We start from the raw sequence: 22,179 nt of genomic DNA, 5'->3' as shown, positions 1-22,179 counted from the left end.
ATGTGAATGACAATGGCAGAGACCCACTTCTGAAGCTTTGGATAAGTCTCCATTCCTATTTTTCTAGGAGCACCTGGAGTGCTTATTACTCTGTAATCCCCAGGGCTTTTTAGGTTAGGCTTGGGTACATAGTGGGCTTTTACTGATTCTGAAAGGAAACACTTACTAAATACTAATGCTTGATGAATACCTGCTTCTTTCTTTTTTCAGCATATTTTTAGTGCCTCTTGTGTTCTTTGCTTTATTTATGAGTACTTTTGGTGGGAGTGGGATAGTGGAGGAAGGAAGGTGTCGTAGAACTGTCATCTGGATTCCTCCCTATCTCAGAGGAGCTTTACGAGTTAGAGAAACAGTCTTGCGAGTGTTCCAAAAACAGGCAAAAATATAAACAAGCGAAAGAACCTAGTATAACTATGTACAGAATAACTGAAAGGATTTGCGGATTAAGAGTGTTTCAGTTGTGGTCTGGAGAGTCAGTCCCTTGGAAGTGGTGAGTACTGAGCCAGGTATTAAAGGAATTAGTAGATAAGAAAAGACTTAAAAAGACCAAAAGACATTTAAATAAATGTTCTCGGGGCCAGAGGGCTTCCAGTTTTGTTTTTTTTTTTCCCTGTATTTACTTTTATTTGCATTTATTTTATGGCCATAAGTTTTTGTTTCTTCTGGGTTATCTTTTTCTTCTGTGCAACCTCCTCTCCTGGTTTAGGAGCAGTCTGCTTTTTTTCAGTAAGGATCATCTCAGTGTCCAGGGAGAGCTCGTGTACGAGTTAATCCGACCATGAACTGTGTAAATTCTGCGCTGCATCTTGGGGCCTTTGTTCACCTGGGTGTGCTCCATGGCCAGAGCCTGCATCTAAACCCTGCACATTTTTAAACCTGTGGGGTAAAAATTCAGCACTCTTTGTGGGCCCCCGACCCCATGTGCAGCCCCGCTCTTTGGCCTGGGCACGCCTACCAGCTCCACCATTGTAGTGCTGGATCGGCCCCCAACTGCTTCTGTACAGCGCGGCCGTCAGATACTTGGGGCTTTTCAGATCTGTGTACCCTTGATGGCCTGGGCAGTTTCACGTGTGTTCTTAAAGGGAACACGAAGATTTGAACCTCTTGATTTGCATGATTTTGTAGGGTTTTCTGGGTCAGGTGAATAGCAAATCACTTTCAGAGTTGGTGGGGGTGGGGGTGCTACTAGTTTTAAGATGGCCACGAGTATACTTTTATTTTCACTTCCTAACCAAATGATAGCGAAATGACAGGAAGGACAGAGGGGAATAAATCTTTAAAGATGGGAGATGTTGTGAATTTCTGGGCAAGGAACGTCACTGTATCATGCTGGTGGATAAATGCTGTGGGGGGATCCCGACATGCAGGAGCTCTTTGTAGCAGAGATAGAAATGCTTCTTCCTGGGAAAGGGATGGAAGGCAGGCCAGAAGTGGAGGTGACTGATGAAGGGACTGTCTACAGGATGAGTGGTCGTATGGCTTGTCAGCTCCAGGCCGAAATCAGGTAGTTACTCTAAAGAAATTGAGCAGTTTGCCCTGGGGCTCCCATGTGGAGGGACTTAGGGCTAGTTGCTCTGACTTTCCCTGCCAGTACCCTAAAAGGGGCAAGAGGGGCAGCTCCCTGTGTGTGCAGAGTTCTAGGCCAGGCTTCTCATTCTGAGAAGAGAATGGCTGAGGCTTGGTCTCACCCACCTATATTATCAACCTCATTTATTTTATTTTATTTAAAGATTTTATTTATTTATTTGACAGAGAGAGACACAGTGAGAGAGGGAACACAAGCAGGGGGAGTGGGAGAGGGAGAAGCAGCCTTCCCTCGGAGCAGGGAGTCCGATGTGGGGCTCGATCCCAGGACCCTGGGATCATGACTGGAGCCGAAGGCAGACGCTTAACGACTGAGCCACCCAGGCGCCCCTCAACCTCATTCATTTTAAACAAGAGCAATCCACCAAAGATCATGTTCCGGGAGTAGAGGTAGTTCCTGGGCTGTACCCCCAGCCATGTGCATATCTGTGAAGGCAGTAACTGGCATCATATGCTGTTTTCAGTTCTGAATTTGGGAATTACAGCAACTCCCTGTGGCAATAACTGATTTTTCCTGCTGACTTTGATGGATATTTTGTAAGGTTTAATTTAGAAATGGGATGATGAGTTGTTTAGAAATAATGGGGTTTGATGGATAAAAATTTTTAATACCTGGAATCTAAGGGGGCAGAGTAATAAATAACTCCTAGTAGAACAGTGTTGTGACACATACCAGATCTTTCTCCTCATACTCAGATCCAGCGCTCAGTTTCTAACTCTCAGTTCTACCAAAGAAACCTAGAGGTTGGGGGCTGGAGATAAGGCTGGGAGGAAAGTTTGAGAAAGTCTTGTCTATCTAGTGCTTTCATGTAATTTTCTGTAAGTAGCTACTGTAATGTAATTTCCTATTCAGAAGGCCTCCAAATTGCTTCTTTTCCTAATACAAGTTGCAGAAAGTAAAGATGTAGAAAATCTTGGCTGATGAAGCTGTATAAAAGACAGCCGGAGAGCTTTGGGGTGAGGCCTCCTCATCAACTCTTGTTAGTTAACATCAGATAGTCGTCCTGCATGTGTGGTAGCATTTATGTATTGCAGGTGTCTTGCGTGTCATAAATATGTAATAGATTATGCTTTCTCTAAATTTAGTAGATATATGTTTTATTGTAAAATCAAGTTTGACTAAAAATAAGTGCTTTGAGCCTCAAAAATCTTGTTTGCCATTTTTCTTTCTCTCCTTGCAAGTTAGTTTGTTCTAACTCTGAAACCTAGAAAAGATTATAAAAATGAAATTGCTTTGATCCAGCCCCAAGTGCCATTAAGTGGTGAGAGTATTGGGTCTTTGTATTATACAGAACTCCCTTGGTTACAAGTGACATAAACCCAACTTGAATTAAGTTAAAAAAAAAAAAAAAAGGTAACAAAGCGTTCACTGACGTGAAGAATCAGAACCGGGAAGTGTAGTTGAGGATTCTGCCAGTGCTGTTTGCCTCCAGCCCCCTCCTGTATCTTTCTGGGTGTCAGCTCCATCCTTTGCAGCTGCTTTTCTTCTGGAGGTTGAATTGTGGCTGCCTGCAATTATGGGCTCACAGCTTAACAACCTTATGATGTAGGAGGAAAGAGATTCGTTTTCCTACCCAAACCTGCCAAAAATTAATTTTTTTTTTTTTGGAGGGTCTCCGAAGTTGGCCTGGCTGGGTCATGGGTCCATCCCTGGAGCAATCACTGTGGTAAAAAGAATAGGACCGTAGCGCAGCCTGACCTGCCCACTCTCGTCTGGGAGGTCCACAGTGGTTATCAGCAAAAAAGTGCTGGACACACGCAGTAGCCACTTCAGGCATGGGATAGGTGTATATCAAAATAAATATTTATGTTTTTTCTTGAACCATTTGAGAATAAGGTGCGTATATCATGACTTTTTATCCCTAGGTACTCCTCTGAGTCTTTCTTAAGAGTAGGGCCATTTTTGGGGCGCCTGGGTGGCTCAGTCGTTAAGCGTCTGCCTTCGGCTCAGGTCATGATCCCAGGGTCCTGGGATCGAGCCCCACATTGGGCTCCCTGCTCCGCGGGAAGCCTGCTTCTCCCTCTCCCGCTCCCCCTGCTTGTGTTCCCTCTCTCACTGTCTCTCTCTGTCAAATAAATAAATAAAATCTTTAAAAAAACAAAAAAAGAGTAGGGCCATTTTCTTATCTAACCATTGCCTAGTTACTGCTTTTGTACTTGCAACTTATTAGCAGTCTGTGGGGAGACACTTTAAGATCATGCAAAAATCCTGTTCATCTTCACATTGTTCTCCCTAGATTTAGCATTCCTTGGTGGTTCTGGACGGTACTCATCTTTCCTAATAGTGGTTACAAAATGATTTTCCAACTCCACCTTTCCTCTGCATTTATGGTTTGGGCTCTTTAGTAAGCAAGAGCCCTCCCTTCTCCCTTATTTATTCATTATTTATCCATATTGGTATGGATCCCTATTGTTCTCAGCTTCTATAATTATATAATTACTGTCCTCAGTTACCTTGGTGCTCAGATGGTTCCAGTTTTGACCAACAATAGCTCTTCAGGTTAACTCCTATGTCTTTTTGCCATGCTGCCTTCATTTTTTTTTTGAGCACTCCCTTTCTGACATAGCAAGAATGTTTCCTGCTCATCTCATATCTTCCCTACCTCAGCCTTGGAATCAGCTATTTCTGTAAGGAACTTTGGTTTTAGAAACCAAGATGTGAGTGCTGGGTGGGGCATCTTCACTTTTTGGCTCTTTCAATTGTCAAAGCAAGGGGGTAAATACACATACAAGTGCATACATATGTACACACACCTATATGCACACATGCATAATATATCCATAATACATGTATGCGCATTTATATGCATGTATTCATATATATACTTATTTTAGAAAACCTGAGTCCAAGCTGATACCTCCAATTTAGATGCCATATTATCATCCCCTTTTATCTTCCTTGCCTTACAGCATTTCATATTTACATCTTCCCTCTTCCTCAGTGAGAACCCCGGCTCCTCACATCAACACATCAACACATTTACTCATTTGCTAAATCCTATATCACATCTAAAATGGCTTCAAAATTGCTTCACCCATATGCCTACCAAAAAGTTCAGGATTTTTTCACTGCTCCACAAGCTGAAAGTATATAGTCAAATACAGTTGACCCTTGAACAACACAGGTTTGAACTGCATGGGTCCACTTATATGCAGATTTTTTCCAATAAATACAGTATAGTACTGTAAATGTATTTTCTCTTCCTTAAAATTTTATTAGTAACATTTTTTTCTAGCTCACTTCATTTTAAGAATATAGTATATAATACATAAAACATACAAAATATGTGTTAATTGACTGTTTATGTTATCACTAAGGCTTCTGGTCAGTAGTAGGCTACTAGTAGTTTAAGTTTTTGAAGAGTCAAATGTTATACAGAGGTTTTTGATTGTACAGGGAGTCAGTGCCCCAACCCCTGTATTGCTCAGGGGTCAACTCTACTATGTTCATAAATTAATGAGATTTCCCCCTTGTATTCAATGTGGGGGTATGGGGGGACATACTTGATTGATTTGTTTAAGCTTGTTTTCACCTTTTTAAATTTTTTATTATGTAGAACTTAAACATGCTTCCAAAAATCAAATCTTTATAAAAAGATACTTTCAGAGAAGTCATTCGTTTCCCATAACCCTTCCAACCCATTCCCCCCACTTATCCATTATGGATAATCATTGTTTTTTGGTACGTTCTTCCTGTAATTCTTTTTATTTTATTTTTATTTTTTTTAAGATTTTATTTATTTGCCAGAGAGAGAGCACAAGCAGGGGGAGTGGCAGGCAGAAGGAGGAGAAGGCTCCCCGCTGAGCAGGGAGCCCGATGTGGGGCTCAATCTCAGGACCCTGGGATTGTGACCTGAGCTGAAGGCAGATGCTTAACTGACTGAGCCACCCAGGCATCCTTATTTCTTTTCTTTTCTCTCTTTTTTTTTTTTTTTAGAGGGAGAGGGAGAGAATCTTTTTTTTTTTTTTTTTTTTAAAGATTTATTTATTTTAGAGAGGGAGCAAACGTGGCAGGGAGGGGCAGAGGGAGAGAATCCTTAAGCTGAGCATGGAGACTGGCACAGGGCTCCATCCCAGGACCCTGAGATCATGACCTGTTCCGAAATCAAAGGTGAGCTGCTTAACAGACTGAGCCACCCAGGTGCCCTGGGAGAGAGAGAATCTTAAGCAGGCTCCACGTCCAGCATGAAGCCCAGTGTGGGGCTCACTCTCACAACCCTGAGATCATGACCTGAGCTGAAATCAAGTTGGACACTTAACTGACTGAGCCACCCAGGTGCCCCTCTTTTTAAAATATAAATAGATATATTTTCTTATTTTCCCTTTATCCTTCCATAAAAAGTAGCATTATACACCATTTTACACTTAGCTTTTCACACTTAGCAGTGTATCTCAGAAATCATTCCACATCAGTGTGTAGGATTCTTAATTGTTTTTATAGCTGCACAGTACTCTACTGTAGGTATCTGAATTTGTTCACTTTTGTTTCTTTAGGTAGTTTCTATTAATTTACAATTACTAAACAATGCTGCAGTGAGTAACCTCACTCGTGTATATTTTCATATCATTGGAGGTGTATCTTTAGAGTATATTCCTATAAATGGAATTGCTAGATCAAAGGGTATATACATATGTAGTTTTGTTACATATTATTTGACCACTATTTTTGAAGAACCTGGGTTTCAGAGAGCAAACAAGCATCCATGGACCAAATCCATCTGTAGGTAGCAGTTTGGAGGTTAAATGTCTTCATTTGATAAAACTCTCAAGCATAAAATTTTCAAAAGTTATTCCAAAGAGGGAGAAAACATACTTCATCTAATCTTCCTAGAGAATGAATTCGGTGATATTTTCTTGTGTCCTATTTGAATATCCCATTTATAAGCTTACAAAGAATCTTTTCTTCCTGATACTTGTCTTTATCAGAAAAGTTCAAGAATTTTTGGAACTCAAAATTGATTCTGTTGCCAAAGGTAACCTACAGAAGGTCACTTTGAAGATTTCCCAGCTAGAGTATCTTCTTACTTACCCACAGATAAGCAAGCAGGTTTCACCAGTCATTTTCCTGTTTTACCAACATATTTGAGAAGGTGTTCCCTCTACTCCACTCCTAGCTTCTGGCTAGGAAAATCTAGTAGTGTCCTAGCTTGACTTTGGAATGCCTCAGTAACTCTTCCTTACACTTATTACTTAATGTGATTTTGGAAAATGGAAGGCAAATACAAAATATGTAAAGTCTTGTAGTAAAGATTTGTATTTTGAGGAAGTTTTATTCCTTAATCATGGCTTGAGCTTGGTTTAGTTTTGAGTTTGAATTTGAGTGTGAGTTGAGTAGTTCTGAGTATATATATATATATAAATATATACATATAATGAAGATTAAACATATAGACCAAGTGTTCTAATATAATGAAGTTATATTTAGTAGATAGATAAATTGATTTCAGTTGTTGGGAGAAAGGATTTCAGATTTTACGGAAGATTAAACAGGGCCCTGAACATGTGCTTATTATGGTGACTCTTTGTATATTAATCAGCTATCTTTAAATTTGTGTCCAAAAAATTAAGCACAAACCTTCTTTTGTTGAGAGATCCATTTAAAAAACTGTCAACAATTATGGGTTTGTAGATTTATTTTTCTGTATTTGGGTCATTGGAATATTTTGTTGCTAATTCTTTTGGTCATTATTTTGAGATTCAAATAACATTAAAGGAGATTTAAAGTTTTTACATTCATTAAAAGGGAGACTAGGGTTTTAAAAAAAGACAGAAAACACAATATGGTGTTAAAAGCAACAGGCTGCGGGTCACATGAGCTGAGTGTGGGCCTCTGCTGCTGACTTGGGGACCTTTACTGCTTTTGAACCTGTCTCTTCATCTGGAATATGAGGTTCATTTACCTGCCGACTCCCTCATGAGACTGTTGTTGTTAACAGTGAAATGAGACACGGAACACACAAGTGCTTTATAGAACATAAATTGCTATACAGTTTTCTTATGAGGAGCTATATAACATGACATAAATATTCCCATGGAAATTTAGAATCTTTATAAACCTGTGTCTCCTGTTCTGAACTGATAAATAAAACCTTTGTTTTTTCCTCCGTGTTTGAGAATACAAGTCCCTTATTGAAATTTATAATCCTCCAAAATGGCAAGACCCCTTGAATTTCATTTCCTCAGGTTGAACCAAAATAATTTTCATAAAGAACTTTCCCGGTAGGTAGGCAAGCCGGTCTTCAGCCTGGAAAATCGAGGATGTACTGTTTGTGCTGACCTGATTGAGGGTCCATGAGTAGTGAAGGGTGTTCAAGAGAGAGGCAGGCTGATTTCAGCAGTCAGCATGGATTGGTATTCCTGACAAAAGTTCATCATGCTGGGTCTCCCATCTCTAACAAGGCCATCTGTTTCTCTCTCTTCCCCGACACCTGATAGAAAATGCTAGTGATTTTGGCTCCTTCCTCATCTTCCGTATTCTGTCCCTTGCTCACACTTACCAGTTGTATTTCTGCTGGACCTTTTAAATGATTTTCACCTTTGAGTTTTCTTGATTATATTTAGCCTGGGTCTTCATTTCCTCTTGCCTGAGCTTCCCATCTGGCCTTTGTCACACAGAATGAAGTCAAAACTCTCTGGCTTGGTATATGCCAATTTCTTTGCAGCTCCATTACTTAGTGCTTCTGTTCACTTGCCCTGTCATCCAGCCATGCAGACTGTCCTTTAATAGATGTGTGCTTAACACACTCTTCCATTCCCCAAGAATGCCAGGGTGGCTAAGAGCATGCCTGGGTTCAAATCCTTTCTTCACCATTTACTAGCCATATTACCCTGGACATCTAACTGAGCCTCACTGTGCTTCCTGACAAGAAGAGGAGAGGAATAGCGTCTGCTTTGTAAGATTGGTGTGAAGACTAGATGAGGTAATTTGTGTGAGAGACTCAGAGAGCTGTGCCTGTGTGTAACGAGTGCTATATAACTAGTAGCTATAATTACTACTACTGTTAAAATTGCTGCTCCGTGGACATCCCTGCTCAGTTGCCTTTTCCCAGATTTCCCCAATGATGAGTGATCTTGATACATCCATCTATTCAATAAGCGTTTATTGGATGCTTACTATGTATAAAGCATAAAACTGGTCACTGTGAGGAGTACAAACCTTAATCAAGTACATACTGTCCTTTAGGAACTTAGAGTCTAGTAGGAGAGATCAGAAACATATAAAATATTTACCCACTTGTTTGTGGAGCAACTACACAGGATCCTCCCTCCGTGTGGTTCTGAGACTGTGATGTCATAGTTAATGACTAACTTTGGTGAAAGATCAGAGTTTGAGTACCTTCAGCAAAGCACAGCTGAGGTGCTTTGGGAATATGGAAAAGAGATTTTATCAGCTAGGAGGGTCAGGAAAAGCTTTTTAGGGGCACCTGGGTGGCTCAGTTGGTTAAGCCTCTGCCTTCGGCTCAGGTCACTATCCCAGGGTCCTGGGATCGAGCCCCATATCGGGCTCCCCGCCCAGCGGAGAGCCTGCTTCTCTCTCTCCCTCTGCTGCTCCCCCTGCTTGTGTGCTTGCTTGCGCTCTCTCTCTCTCTCTCTCTGTGTCAAATAAATAAGTAAAATCTTAAAAAAAAAGAAAGAAAGAAAAAAGCTTTTTAGAGGTGTTGCCATCTTAGCAGGGCATGCAGGATGGATAGACTTTGCCTGTCTTCTCTCTCAGGAGGTATTCAACTACTGCCCTGGGCTATGGCTCTAGGTGGCCTGTAGGGTTTTCAGAATTGTAACCTCCTCGAGGGCAGGGACAGTATTGTTTTCATTTCTGAGTTCCTAGAACTTGACTCTGAGTCTTATGTAGACCTTTTTCAGTAGAGGATGGTGACAGATTAGGGAAATGTCTCTTCTCATGTAACTTAAAGGGAGATTAAAATTTATTGATTCTCAGGATCTTAATATCTAGCAATTAAAGTTACTAAAGAAGACATATAAACTGAAAGTGAGGTTTTTGGAGATGTTCATATTATTTTATTTCTTACCACATTAATCATAGCCAAAAGAGTCATGATAGGGTATAAAAAAGTGAACTCTGCATCAAGCCATGTAGGTATTTCTTCCCATATTTCTGTGTATTTCTGGGAAGAAACTCTTGTAGATTCCCCTTTAAAGCCTACCCCGGGACAAGAGTTCCAGGATGTGATACTGTAAGTTTCATCACGTGAGGACTTAGTTTTAAAAACTGCCCAAGAGTTTTAATTCTGAATTTCTCCTTGTAGCAAGGAGCAAGGACCAACCCCAGTGGAGAGAAAGAAGAAAGGAAAGAGGAAAAGTGAAACCACAGTGGAAAGTTTAGAGCTGGATCAGGGCCTGCCGAATTCATCCCTGCGGAGTCCTGAGGAGTCCACTGAGTCTGCAGACAGCCAGGTACAGCTGTGACCGGGAGCCCTACTGGAGGTTATGGCTGCCACACAGATCTCGCTGACGTGGGTTCTGTTGCCCTTCTCTCTCCATCTCCAGGCCACACCCCTTGTGCACAGACGCGGGCTGGGCTTTCACTGTTGGGGGCGTTGAGCACCGAAGACCACAGACTTTTTCCCATAACATCCTGATCCTTATACTAATGATCTCCCAAGGTTTTTTTTTAGTGGTGTTTGCTTCCTTCTTGGGAAGTAGCATGGTATCAGGCTGCAGAAAGGATGAATATGGAAAACAGAATTGTGGGGCACTCTGGGTAAGGCTTGGGGGGCCTGACTTGCCATGTAGGTAATGCTTTTAGGGCTCAGAGTGCTAGGCCAGTCTGCACAAGGACATTTTCATAATCCCAGATACTGGAAAAGTCAGGGATGTATGTATTAATTTTGCCAGAATAGTTAAGGAAGTTTGGCTAAACATGGAAACAAGGAGTTGCCCACCTGAATGAGATTTCTAAAACTATGCCTAAGTGAGCCCATGACTGACTGGTAGGAATTTCCTCCCTCCATCAAGGCATCCTGTCTTGGATAGGGGTTCTGATATTTGAAAGTGCTGTTCCTCGGATATCCACAACATTTTATCTGGGTTATGCTGCTGCAACGGGGCCATGTAACATCATCCAGCTACCGCACCCTCAAGTATCCTCTGAACCCTCATAGATGGTCTTCGTTGTAGGAAAGTGTCAGCTTCTGATGTCACGGTGGTAATAAGTAGTAGTGTCTGGGGTGTCAGAGCAGAGACGCCCTCACTGCCTGTGAACTCAGGCTTGTGGCTGTCAGGTGTCCTGATGGGCCGAGCAGCGGGCATGGCGGGTTGATGGGAGTTGGCAGGGGTTTGAGTGTTTCCAGGATGGTGATCTGTACATGGGATTGGGGGGGCAGGTTTTCATGTGGAATCCCTCAGGTAAAATTAAATGTTCTAGAGGTGACCTGGTGAAGAAACACAGTGGGAAGACAGAGAGAAACCCAGGACGTATGCTTTAAAAAATAAGGGAGGTAGTGTTTGATTTTGGTTTTTGCTCTTTAAGGTTGAAGTATTGGAGAGACAACCAGCTGGGGAATGGTTCCCAGAAGTGTTTCTGCTGCTTGGATATGATGTGTACATGAGACGAACCATGTCCTCTTCTGTTTGAGGAAAGCCAGTGGGCTGCTTTGTTGTAGAATGTTTTCTCGCTACAAGGTCACAAGTTACTTAATTATAGATGAGTCCTCAGAGGGTGACTCATGAATCTTGTTTTGTCACGCTTAAGATGTCTCCTTGCATTTCAAGGAGTGGTATGAGATTCTCTAAGTCTTAATAAAATTGATATTAGTTTTTAAAGAAATATATGGTAAGTATGGTGAATTCGACTAAAACCAAAACAATTCTCTCTCTCTAAAGTCAGAGCTTCCAGCTATGCTGGAAGGGATCTGAAAGATGACGGAGTTTACTTCCCATCCCTGTTTTACTGGAATAGAAATTGATTCCAGAAAGAAGAAAAAAAGTCACTCTCATTGATGAACAAAACACATCTTACTGGATTCTGAGACTAGATATACCTTCTTCTCAGGGGATCTTGGCAATTTGGAACCTCTCCCTCAGTTAGATGTCATTTTGAGTGAATTTAATTCTTAAAAGAGTTGTGTTTAAGGGCGATTTCTTGTGTAAAGTAGGAAAGGCCTCCCATGCATGTTAGTGAATGTAGATGAGTGTATTCTTTCCCGTGCAAGCTTTTGCCTTTGACTCACAGAGCGTCTCTCTGATGGGTATGTTTGCCCTGCAGAAACGACGCTCAGGACGGCAGGTGAAGCGCAGAAAATACAACGAGGACCTGGACTTCAAAGTGGTAGATGACGATGGGGAAACAATCGCTGTTCTCGGGGCTGGCCGGACATCTGCCCTCTCGGCTTCTACGCTGGCTTGGCAGGCAGAGGTACGGCCTTTGGATTGGGGTGCTGGCCTTGGCTGGACAGTCATTTTGGCCCCATTTAAAAGGGGGTTGACACCTGAGTAGCTCAGTCAGTTAAGCGTCTGACCCTTGATTTTGGCTCAGGTCATGATCTCAGGGTAGTGAAGTGTGGCACTGGGTGTGGAGCTTGCTTAAGATTCTCTCTCTCCTTCTCCCTCTGCCCCTTTCCTACCACTCTTCCTCCAAAAAAAAGAATGTGCTAGATATAGTGACTACACAGAATGGGAAGTGGACAGGAAAGGGGGGAGGTCAGGATTTTAGGAGAGGCATTTCCAACATGAACTAAAGCCCACAGCCTGAATGGTACTGCCTGGTTGTGGTGTGATAGACAGACAAGCTCAGCTGGACGTTGGGGTCTGATCTGAGGAGTGGTGGGAGATGAGCCCTGAGTGGTAGGAAGAGTCATATTATGCAGGGCCTAGATACTAGCTAAAGTATTTGGCTTTTATACTGCAGATCAAATGGTAGGGGGGAGGGGGCACTGAGGTCAGAGTTCAAGCAGAGAAGAAACAGGATGGCCCTATTTGCACTTTAGGGATTTCCATTGGCAGCAGTTTCAAGGAGGAAGAGGGACCTGATATCCAGACGCTAGAAGGAAGAGAGGTAAATGTTGAAAAGGTCTGTGCCAAGGAGCTGACAGAGAAGACATTAGAAGCAAAAGAAGAAACAGGCTGTGCATACTGGAGGGGCATCCTTGCCAGCAGCACATTCTGGGACACAGCCTGGCTGTTGTTACGGAGTCAGTGTCGCTGACTTGGCAGAATTCACGCTCTGCATGTGTGGCAGAGCACAAATACCTGTCCTTCCTCCTGGGCACAAGGATGGCTTACTGAAGCCGATAATACTTTATCTTTTTAAACCACCTTGCCTCCAGCTTAAAGCATTTTCATATAATTTCACATACCCTTTCACTCTATGTTTGCATGGAAAGGAGCTAGGAGCAGGGGTCATTGTCCCTATTCTAGCAATCAAGAAACAGGCACAGAACTATCCAGGTCATGGGTGACCAGTGGCTAGCATGTCAGAGTTGATTTTAGGGCTCTCTGCCAAGAGTTATCCAAGCACTGAACACAACACTTAATAGGACTAGTAATTTGACGTACTGTCAGTGCAGTACTCTTCACACAGATAGTTAAGAGTAGTCCTTGCAAGACTGCTATGAGGCGCTAGGATTGTATTGCTCCAGAATGGGTTTTCCTTCCTTGGAGATGTTCTGGTTGGTTTGGTCATTAAAACACTACAAGGGAATTTGTTTTCTCCTGGTAGTCATTTAGCCCACCATTAACCATATTTCAGCTGTTGTTATGACTTCTTTCCTGGTACCTGAATGGCAGCATTAGCTGATCTGACAGAAATAATTCAGGAAATTTTATGTATCTTAACAAGGCTCTTTTTATCCTCTTCAGGGTATAACAAAGAGAGCTAATCTATGGTGGAACATAGAATTTGCATTTGCATTAATTATGCCTCAAAAATTGGTCCTAAACTTAGGCAGAAAGAGGCCTGATCCCGTGGTTGGGCGAGCACGGGGGTCTGGCCCCTGTGGCCCAGGCCTGGCCCAGCAGGCAGGGCAGATAGAGAGCCTGCAGGGCATTGAGTGGGCCCCCACTCCGAGCTCTGCAGAGCCCCTAGCTGCTGCACTCCCGCTCCACTTGCATCTGGTTTACGTTTGGGGCTTCCTGGTGAGGTTTGAACAGAGATTTCCCAGGCTGATGCATAGTCTGAAAGCCACGAATCTCATCTAGGATTCCAGACAATCCTCAGTGCCCAGTGGCATAGAAAAGCAGTTGAAGAAGATGAGGCTTTTTCTTGTGTCCTCCCGAGGCCTTTTGAATGGGTGTCCGCCTGCTCGCTGCCTTTGGCTTGGGGCAGAGAAGGGTGTGGAGTCACCACCAGAAAGGCCCTGCTGCTCCCTCGTTGCGTTTCTGTGCAGTGTCTTATCAGCATGCTCTGCCTGGTTCTGTGGCTCCTGGCCCCTGGCCCAGCCCCAAATTGCAACCTCAGCATTGTTACCTAGTGGTGAGTTGCTAAAAACATCTTTACCCATGATTCACTGGAGCCCAGGACTGACATGGTAGCACAGCCCTGCTTTGGCGTCTAGAGGACAGTCCCCAGACTGGGATATGGGATTCTGGGGCAGGAAATAAGTTTCCATCCTGACTGTGACTCTTTGCTTTCTTATTCTTTGTCAAACGTATGTTGGTGCCTGGAACAGAGACAAACTTTTGCAGTTGTTGCACATTTACAGTGTATAGATTTTTACAAGGCCATCTCAGTTTCCGCCTTCTGCAGTTTGTGCAGCTTACGTGATGTTGCCTTTGAGAACAGAGGACTGTGATTTGAATGAGGCTTCAATTCCCTGTGCCATCCCTGTGCCTCTCAGTGTCTTTGCAGCCAGCCCTCTGTTGTCTGGCCTTTTGCTGTGCCTGTCAGGCTGAGCCCAGTTGTTCCCTTCCCCAGGAATCCCCCAGCCCCCCCGAGCTGTGGGGGGAGTGCCCCTGCTTTGTGCTCTGAGGTGGTTGCTTCTTAACTCCTATATTAAATCAAAATTCCTGCCTGATTTTTTTTTTTTTTAAGTAGGCTCCACACCTAGCATGGAGCCCAACACAGGGCTTGAACTCACCACCCTGAGATTAAGACCTGAGCTGAGATCAAGAGTTGGACGCTTAACCGACTGAGCCACACAGGGCCCCCCTCCCCGCCTGTCTTTTTAAAAAACGTGGCCACACACTATCTGTTTACCCCCATTTATTTCCCCTCTTCATTCTGTGTAATGCTTTTACTCTGCTAAGACTGTTTACTTAGTATTCCGTATGTGCATCCTGTTTTCCTGTGGACTCATTCTTTCATCCTTTGGGTTCACTTCAGCTTTCCTTCCTGCTTGTTGTCTTCTTATGAGCCATCATTCCTTAGGGCCCAACTAAAACTTCCCGTTCTGTGAAATCCAAGCTATTCTTGCTTTCTGCACTCTTGTTGGACTTTGGGTTACTGTCACACCACTTAGAATTTAGCCTGGGACGTTTCTAAGAAGAATGTTTTATTTTGCTTTCCCTGCATGAATGTAAGCCCCTGAGACTGGCCATCTCACTTGATGCTACTTTTGCATCCTCCGTGACACTCAGTAAATACTTGGTGATTTGAAAAGCGGTTTGCTTCTTGTTAGAGCCTCTCCCATGTGCCTACCTAAATAGAAATAAATCAGGTGGTTGGTTGAGGTTGGGGGCAACTTGGGTTGAAAATGTTTGAAATTTTCCCTAAGAAAAAAAAAGTTTAAATTATATGAGTCTCTGACATGAAAGAGAATGAATTAAAATGGCCTTCTTTGAAGGATAATTTGAGAAAATTCCAAGTAGCTGAGAACAGATGGTTGTTATGGAAGTTGTGTTTGGCAAGCAGATTTAGTTTATATCTGTGTGTATCTGTATACACTGAGTGTTTATACACATATGATCATGCTTATGCACAATCTCTGTTTAGAAAAGTCCTGATTTTCTAGTTTCCTTCCTACTTTGATGTGTATTTTGGAAATGCTACTCCCTTTTCCTTTTATTAGGATAGGGCAAAACCTGCTCTCAGTATTTTCATGATAACCACTGATTTTTTTTTTAACACTAGTGTTCATCCCCCTTTCTTTAACCAGTGCCAAAAGATAAATTGAAATTTTATCCCAAATTCCTTAATTTTTTACTAGAAAATATGGCGAAGAATGTTTGTAGCCCTCTGTCTTTTTATTACTCAGAGTAAAGTTCTGTCCTTTCTTGTTCACGTGTTAATCTTTCCTTGGATTTGGCTGGTCCTGCCTAAAAACTCTGAATAGCCATCAGAATCCTACCAGTCTTTTTCTATTCTTCATGGTAGACAGGAATAAGAGTGTTCGAAACAATCTAGTAGTGAGGAAGAGGTCATTGTTCCTTTCGGTATGTGTGTGTACATGTATGAATGCTCCCTGGCTAGTCTGGGTTATACAGACTTGAGAGTAGGTAGGAAAGGTAGTCAGCAATTATGAGAGTTTAATGCTGGTTAACAGAGATCTAACGCGGTGCCCTGTCTTCTGTGTTCCCATAGCAGTTGCTTTATGCTATTACAACCATATTGTATTGCAAAATCTCATTTATTCAAAAATACTTATTGAGCACCTGCTACATGCCACGGACTGCTTTGTGCTGGAGATAATCTCAAGGAAAAAAAGAGACAAGAATCCCCGCTCTCACAGAGGGAACCAAGCAAATGGAGGAGGAAGTCTGCGAAACCATAAACCATGCACGTGCTGTCTCCCTCACATTTGCTGCATTTTGAACCTTGTGGGATAGAAGGCCAAAGGGTGAAGCTCAGAGCTTCCAAAGGGTAGCAATAACAAGGTAGAGGCTGGGAGTAAAACAAAAATATAATAAAATTGTGTAGCTTTTCATGATGGTAAGTCCTATGGAAAAAAATCAGAAGAGGAATGATGTGGAATTGATGAATGAGGGTTGCAGTTTTAAATAGGGTGGTCCTTTTTGGCCTCACAAAGGTAACATTTGAGCAAAGAATTGAAGGAAGTAAAGGAGTGAGGGAGTCATGAGGGAGAGAAGAGCATTTCAGGCAGAGATAATAGCCTGTGCAAAGTGTCTGGGGTAGACACAGGCTGCCAGTGTATGTGAGGAAAACACAGGGAGACCTAAGAGGTAACAGGAGGTGGGAGGCTCGGTGAGACCCAGCAGAGTTTGTAGGCCTTTGAAAGATCCTTGGCTTTACTCTGACTTAAGAGAGAAGCCTTTTAAGCAGTTAAAGCAAAAGAGGGACATAATAAAAAGGGCCATTCTGAATGTTGTATTGCAAATAGACTAGTTGAGCGGGAATTGTAGCAGGGGGACTAGTTAGAAGGTGTTTGGGAATAATCTGGGTGAGAAATGAAGGTGGTTTAGACCAGGGTAGAAGCAGTGTTGGTGGTGAGAAATTGCTGGATTCTGGATATATTTTGAAGATGGAGCCAACATGATTTCTTGGCTAATCAGACATGGTATGGGGAAAGAAAAGAGGAATCAAGGATTACACCAAGAGGGGCACCTGGGTGGCTCAGTCCGTTGGGCAGCTGCCTTAGGCTCAGGTCATGATCCCGAGGTCCTGGGATTGAGCCCCATGTCAGGATCCCTGCTCAGCTGGGAGTCTGCTTCTCCCACTCCCTCCCCCTGCTTGTGCTCTTTCTCTCTCTCAAATAACTAAAATCTTAAAAAAAAAAAAAAAGAATTACACCAAGATTTTTGGTTTGAACACCCAAAAGGACGGAGTTCCCTGTCACTCAGATGGGAGAAAACTGCAGGTGGAATGAGTAGGGGTGGGAGGTTGGCTAGGCTAGCAGGACTTTACTTGTAGACATCTTAAATGTGAAATACTTCTGAGGTAATCAAGTGGAGATGGCAAGTAGCGAGCAGATACATGAGTGTGTGAATTGAGGGGAGGTTCTAAGCTGGATACGTAAACTTGGCTATTGTCACGATGTAGCCCATATTTAAAACCACTTGACTGGACAAGATCAGCAGGAAAATGAGTATAGATAGAAAAGAGTAAAAAGTAGTCTCTAGGGAGCTCCAGAAATTAGAGTTGATATGGGAGGATTCCGACTTCCAGGGAAGATACAGTAGGTCGTAGCAGGGTAACACTCACTACAAGGAAAAAAAAACCCCATAAATTGCAAAGAATATATTTTTAAAGACATCTGATATCTGTGGAAGCAACAAGAATTAGATGAACTAAAATTCCAGACAGCAGAGAGCTATTCCTAGATGAGCCAACAATTGTAGACTGTTTCTTCTCTGGAAACATTCCTCAATTTTGGGCATGGGTTGAGGATCAGGATTGGTGCAAACAGACTATTCTGGGTAGAAGAGAAACCATCTGACCCTCCTGGTGATGGAGTATACAGGGCTGGTGAGATGATTGGAAACTAGAGGAATCCCTGAAGCAAGGGACTTTCCCCAGAAGACGTGTTGAATTCTGGAGTAGCCCAAGAAGTTAGTGGCTTGTCCAGAAGGCAGATTTCAATCTGTGTACCGTGAGACTGTACTTAGAGGGAAAATCTCACTAAAGGGATGGGCCTACTATAGAAAAACGGACTCTCCCTTAAGAGAGATTTTTAACCTGCTTGGGATTGAAGACTCCAGGGCTCAGGAGTAAAAAGATCTGCCAGACTCGAGCAGATTCATGCTCAAGAAACAGGGTAAAACAAGAGATGGACTGAATTTTAACGGTAACACAGGCCTCACCCAATTCAGTCTCTGATTGGACTTAAGGGACCACCCCCTCTCATAGTTTGTCTAAGAGAAAATAGGAAACAGTTTTGGAAAGTATTGTTTGGAGCTGCTGTGGTTCCTTTATTCATAAGATCTACCATAAGTAAAAAACTACTGGACTTTTGAAAAGGCAGGAAAAAATGTGACTAAAAAGCAAGAGAATATAATACAAGCAGACCCTAGATGATCCAGGTATTGGAGTTAGCAGAAAAGAACTTTAGAATAACTATGATTGATATGTGAAAGAAAATAAAAGAAGTTGGGCAACAGAGTTTTAAAGTGACGAATTCCAGAGAAATGTATCTGGTAAAGAGCATCAAATCAACAGTCTAGAACTGAAAATTCTAGTTTAAAAACTTAGAACACAGTGGATGACTTTAAAAACAGATTAGATACAGCAGAACATAAGATTGGTGACTTTGAAGACAGTCAATAGAAAATGTTTAACCTGAGGCATAGAGAGAAAACAATGCAAAGAACAGAACAAAGCATAAGAAACAATTGGGGTGCAGTGAAAAGGTGTAATGTATACCTGATTAGATCCTAGGCATGGAGGAGAGATGGGGGCAGAGGAGTGTTTGAAGATAAAATTAATGGCCAAGACCACCCCCCCCCAAGTGATGGGGGGGTATCAACCAATAGATTCAACATCAGGTATAACTCCCATGCAGGAAAAATACAAAAGTGAAAACCATACTCAGGCATATCTGAAACTAGAAAACTGAAGACTGAAAAACCACTAAATAAAAACTGAGCACTAATATTGTATTAAATGGTATGATATTGAATACTTTCCTCCTGAATTTGGGAATAAGAAAAAAATTCCACTATTATCATTATATTCAGAAATGCACTGCAGGTCCTGGCTACTGCAGTAAGGAAAATGAAGAAATAAAAAGTTTAAAGATTGGAAAGGAAGAAGTAAGATTCATTATTTGTAGATGACATGACCGTATATAGAAAATTCAACAGAATTGGCAAACCATTAGCCTTAAGAAATGTGGATTTAGCTAAATTTTTGGATACAAAGGCAATATACAAAACCATCTTTTATTTCTATAAACTAGCAACATGAAACCAGGAAAGGAAAACTGTAAAATGTCATTTGTAATATCATCAAACATATTAGATATCCTAGAATAACTCAAAAGATACACAGGCCCTCTCTATATGAAAAACATTGCTGAAAGAAATGAAAGGAGACCTAAATAAATGGAGCGATAGATAACGTTCAGGTATTCAGTATTGTTAAGATGTTGGTAATTCAGTCCTAATCAAAGTGTAAGCAGGGTGTTTTTTGATAGAAGTTGATAACAGAAACACAAAAGACCTAGAATAGCCAAGGCAGTCTTTAAAAAAACTAAGTTATAATGCAGACTTATAATCAAGCTACAGTAATGAAGACATGGTAGTGTTGCCAGAAGAACAAGTAGACCAATGGAACAAAACGGGAACACTGCTCAGTAGGGCTCCTACTAGCCACATGTGGCTATGGAGCACTTGAAATACGGCTAGTCTGAATTCAGATGTGTTTTAAGTGTGAAGTACACTTTGGATTTTAAAGACTTAGTATGTAAAAAGAATATAAAGTATTTCATTAATAATTTTACATTGATTCCATAGTGAAATGATAAGTTTTTAGATATATTGGCTTAAGTAAAATATATTTATTAAAATTAATTTCATCTGTTTGTTTTTACTTTCTTAATGTGGCTACAAGAAAATTTTAAATTACTTTATGTGGCTTAATGAATGACCTTGGTAGCAGCAAAAGGTTCTTTAAACAGGACACAAGAATACGTAAGAGAAAAGATTGGTAAGGTAGATTATGTAGAACTCTGTTCATCAAAAGACAAATTTACAGAATCAAAAGGCAGATCATAGACTGATAAATAATACTTGTAATCTATATAACTGGCAGGAGTTTTATTCAGAAGTGTGTAAAGAACTCTTGCAAATTAAAAAAAAAAGGACACTTCTTTTAAAATAGGCAAATGACTTGAGCAGGACCTTCACAGAGAGGTTGCCTTCATTGCCAATAAGCATATGAAAAGGTGCTCAGCATCTTTAGTTATCAGGGAGATGTGAATTAGAGAGATAATACTACATGTCCATGAGAATGGCTAAAATTTTAAAGACAATATCAAGTCAGCTGGAACTCCTCCCATACATTGCTGATGGGTGTAAAAATTGTTACAGTCACTTTGGAAAAAATTTTGACAATATTCATTAAAACTAAATGTATAACCTACCTCATAACCTAGTAATTCCACTTTTATGTATATATCCAAGATAAATGAGTACATTTGTCCCCCAAAAGACATACAATTTATATGAACGTTGGAAGCAAACCAAATATTCCTCAACAGTAGAATGGATAAATAAATGGTAGTATATTTATGCAACAAAATACTATGCAGAAATACAGAAGAATGAACTACATACTATATAATTACATTTACATGAAGTTTAGTGATAGGCAAAACTAATCAATGGTAGTAGAAGTCTGAATAGTGGTTACTTCCAATGGGGGCACGAGTCTTCCAGAATGTCAGAAATGTTAGGTAACTTGATCTGGGTGGTTATTTATACAAGTGTATACGTGTATATGTAAAAATTCATCGATTGTACACTTGAGATCTCTACATACTGTATGTATGCCTTAGCTTAATAACTTTTGAAGTGTTATGTTAGCATGTCTGGTAGTTCCTTGCTGATGAAGACTATAGCTCATCTATTTCTGTAAGACCAGTGAGTAAGCATAAAAGACACTCAATAAATAATGTGGAAGAAATTTAGGAAGGAAATTAAATAGGAAGTTAGGAAGGAAGTTGTTCATTAATCTGCTTTCTCTTAACCTAACACCTGTTCTTTGCTCACGGCCCATTTGCCACAATCGGAGCTCTGTTGGCTGCAAGGTTGGGGTAGTGATCTTCCAGCTTAAGAAAGTACACCTAGTTCTGGCTTTTGCTGTTAGCCATCCTGACAGATAGATCCGAGTGTCTGGAGAAGGGGGAGACTTTTTGATTAAGTGATGTAGATTAAGAATAATAACCATTTTCAGTCTGTGATGCTGGTGAGTTTGATGCTTTATTCCCTCATGTGTCTCCTCTCTTTCCCTCTTGCTTGTATTTAGCATTCAGGGTGACAAGCATTTCTTGTCACCCACTGCTGCTGGGCCTCTTCAAGGTATTAGCTATAGCAGTGGATAAAACAAATAGGAATTTCTGCCCTTAGAAGGTTTATACTGTAATGGGGGAAGACAGACAACAGTCAGCTGCCTTCTTCCCCTTTCCTTACTTGTGCTTAAGAATCAAGCAGAATGGGGCGCCTGGGTGACTCAGTTGGTTAAGCGTCCAACTCTTGATTTTGGCTCAGGTCATGATCTCGTGGTCATGATATTGAGCCCCATGTTGGGCTCTGAGCTGAGCTGAAGCCTGTTTGGGATTTTCTCTCCCTCTCCCTCTGCCCCTCCCCCCACACCTACTCCCACCTCCTTTCCACCCCCCACCCCCGCTCATGCACAGGTGTACGCGCTCTCTCTCAAAAAACAAAACAAACAAAACTTGAGCAGAAAAACAAAAGCTTAGTCTGTCTTCCCATCCCTTCTTCCTACTATATGGTAGGCACAGTTCATTTGTCTTCTTGTTGAGCAGTGGGAAGAGACTCTTGTCACTTTGGATTAACTTAGGCATGGCACCTAGCACAATGCCATGTGTCTAGGGGAATGTAATAAATATTTGTAACCTTTGGGAGCATCTGTCAACGCCTGCTGATCTCCATACTTCTTTTCTGCCATCTGCCCTCCTCTCTTTTTTTTTTTTTTTTCCTTTCCTCTATTACTTTTCTAGGGGAAAGTTTGATTTAGGATCTAAGAAAATATGTTTTCTGTGATGGTACAGCTCTGGGACAGCTGAG

General features: G+C 41.6%; 1 protein-coding gene across 4 annotated transcripts in view; it reads left to right on the top strand.

Moving 5' to 3' along the window:
* CHD6 (chromodomain helicase DNA binding protein 6) overlaps positions 1-22,179 on the top strand; it is a 191,568-nt gene that overhangs the window by 69,395 nt on the left and 99,994 nt on the right. For all 4 annotated transcript variants that reach the window (XM_027621209.2, XM_027621211.2, XM_027621210.2 and 1 more), the window contains 2 exons: positions 9,849-9,996; positions 11,807-11,956. In XM_027621209.2, the coding sequence (XP_027477010.1) occupies positions 9,849-9,996; positions 11,807-11,956 (298 nt within the window). The remainder of the gene's footprint in view (positions 1-9,848; positions 9,997-11,806; positions 11,957-22,179) is intronic.

The sequence above is a fragment of the Zalophus californianus genome, chromosome 8 (assembly GCF_009762305.2).
Source record: "Zalophus californianus isolate mZalCal1 chromosome 8, mZalCal1.pri.v2, whole genome shotgun sequence".
In the NCBI taxonomy this organism is placed as follows: Eukaryota; Metazoa; Chordata; class Mammalia; order Carnivora; family Otariidae; genus Zalophus; species Zalophus californianus.
This window is presented reverse-complemented; position numbering and strand designations above follow the sequence as displayed.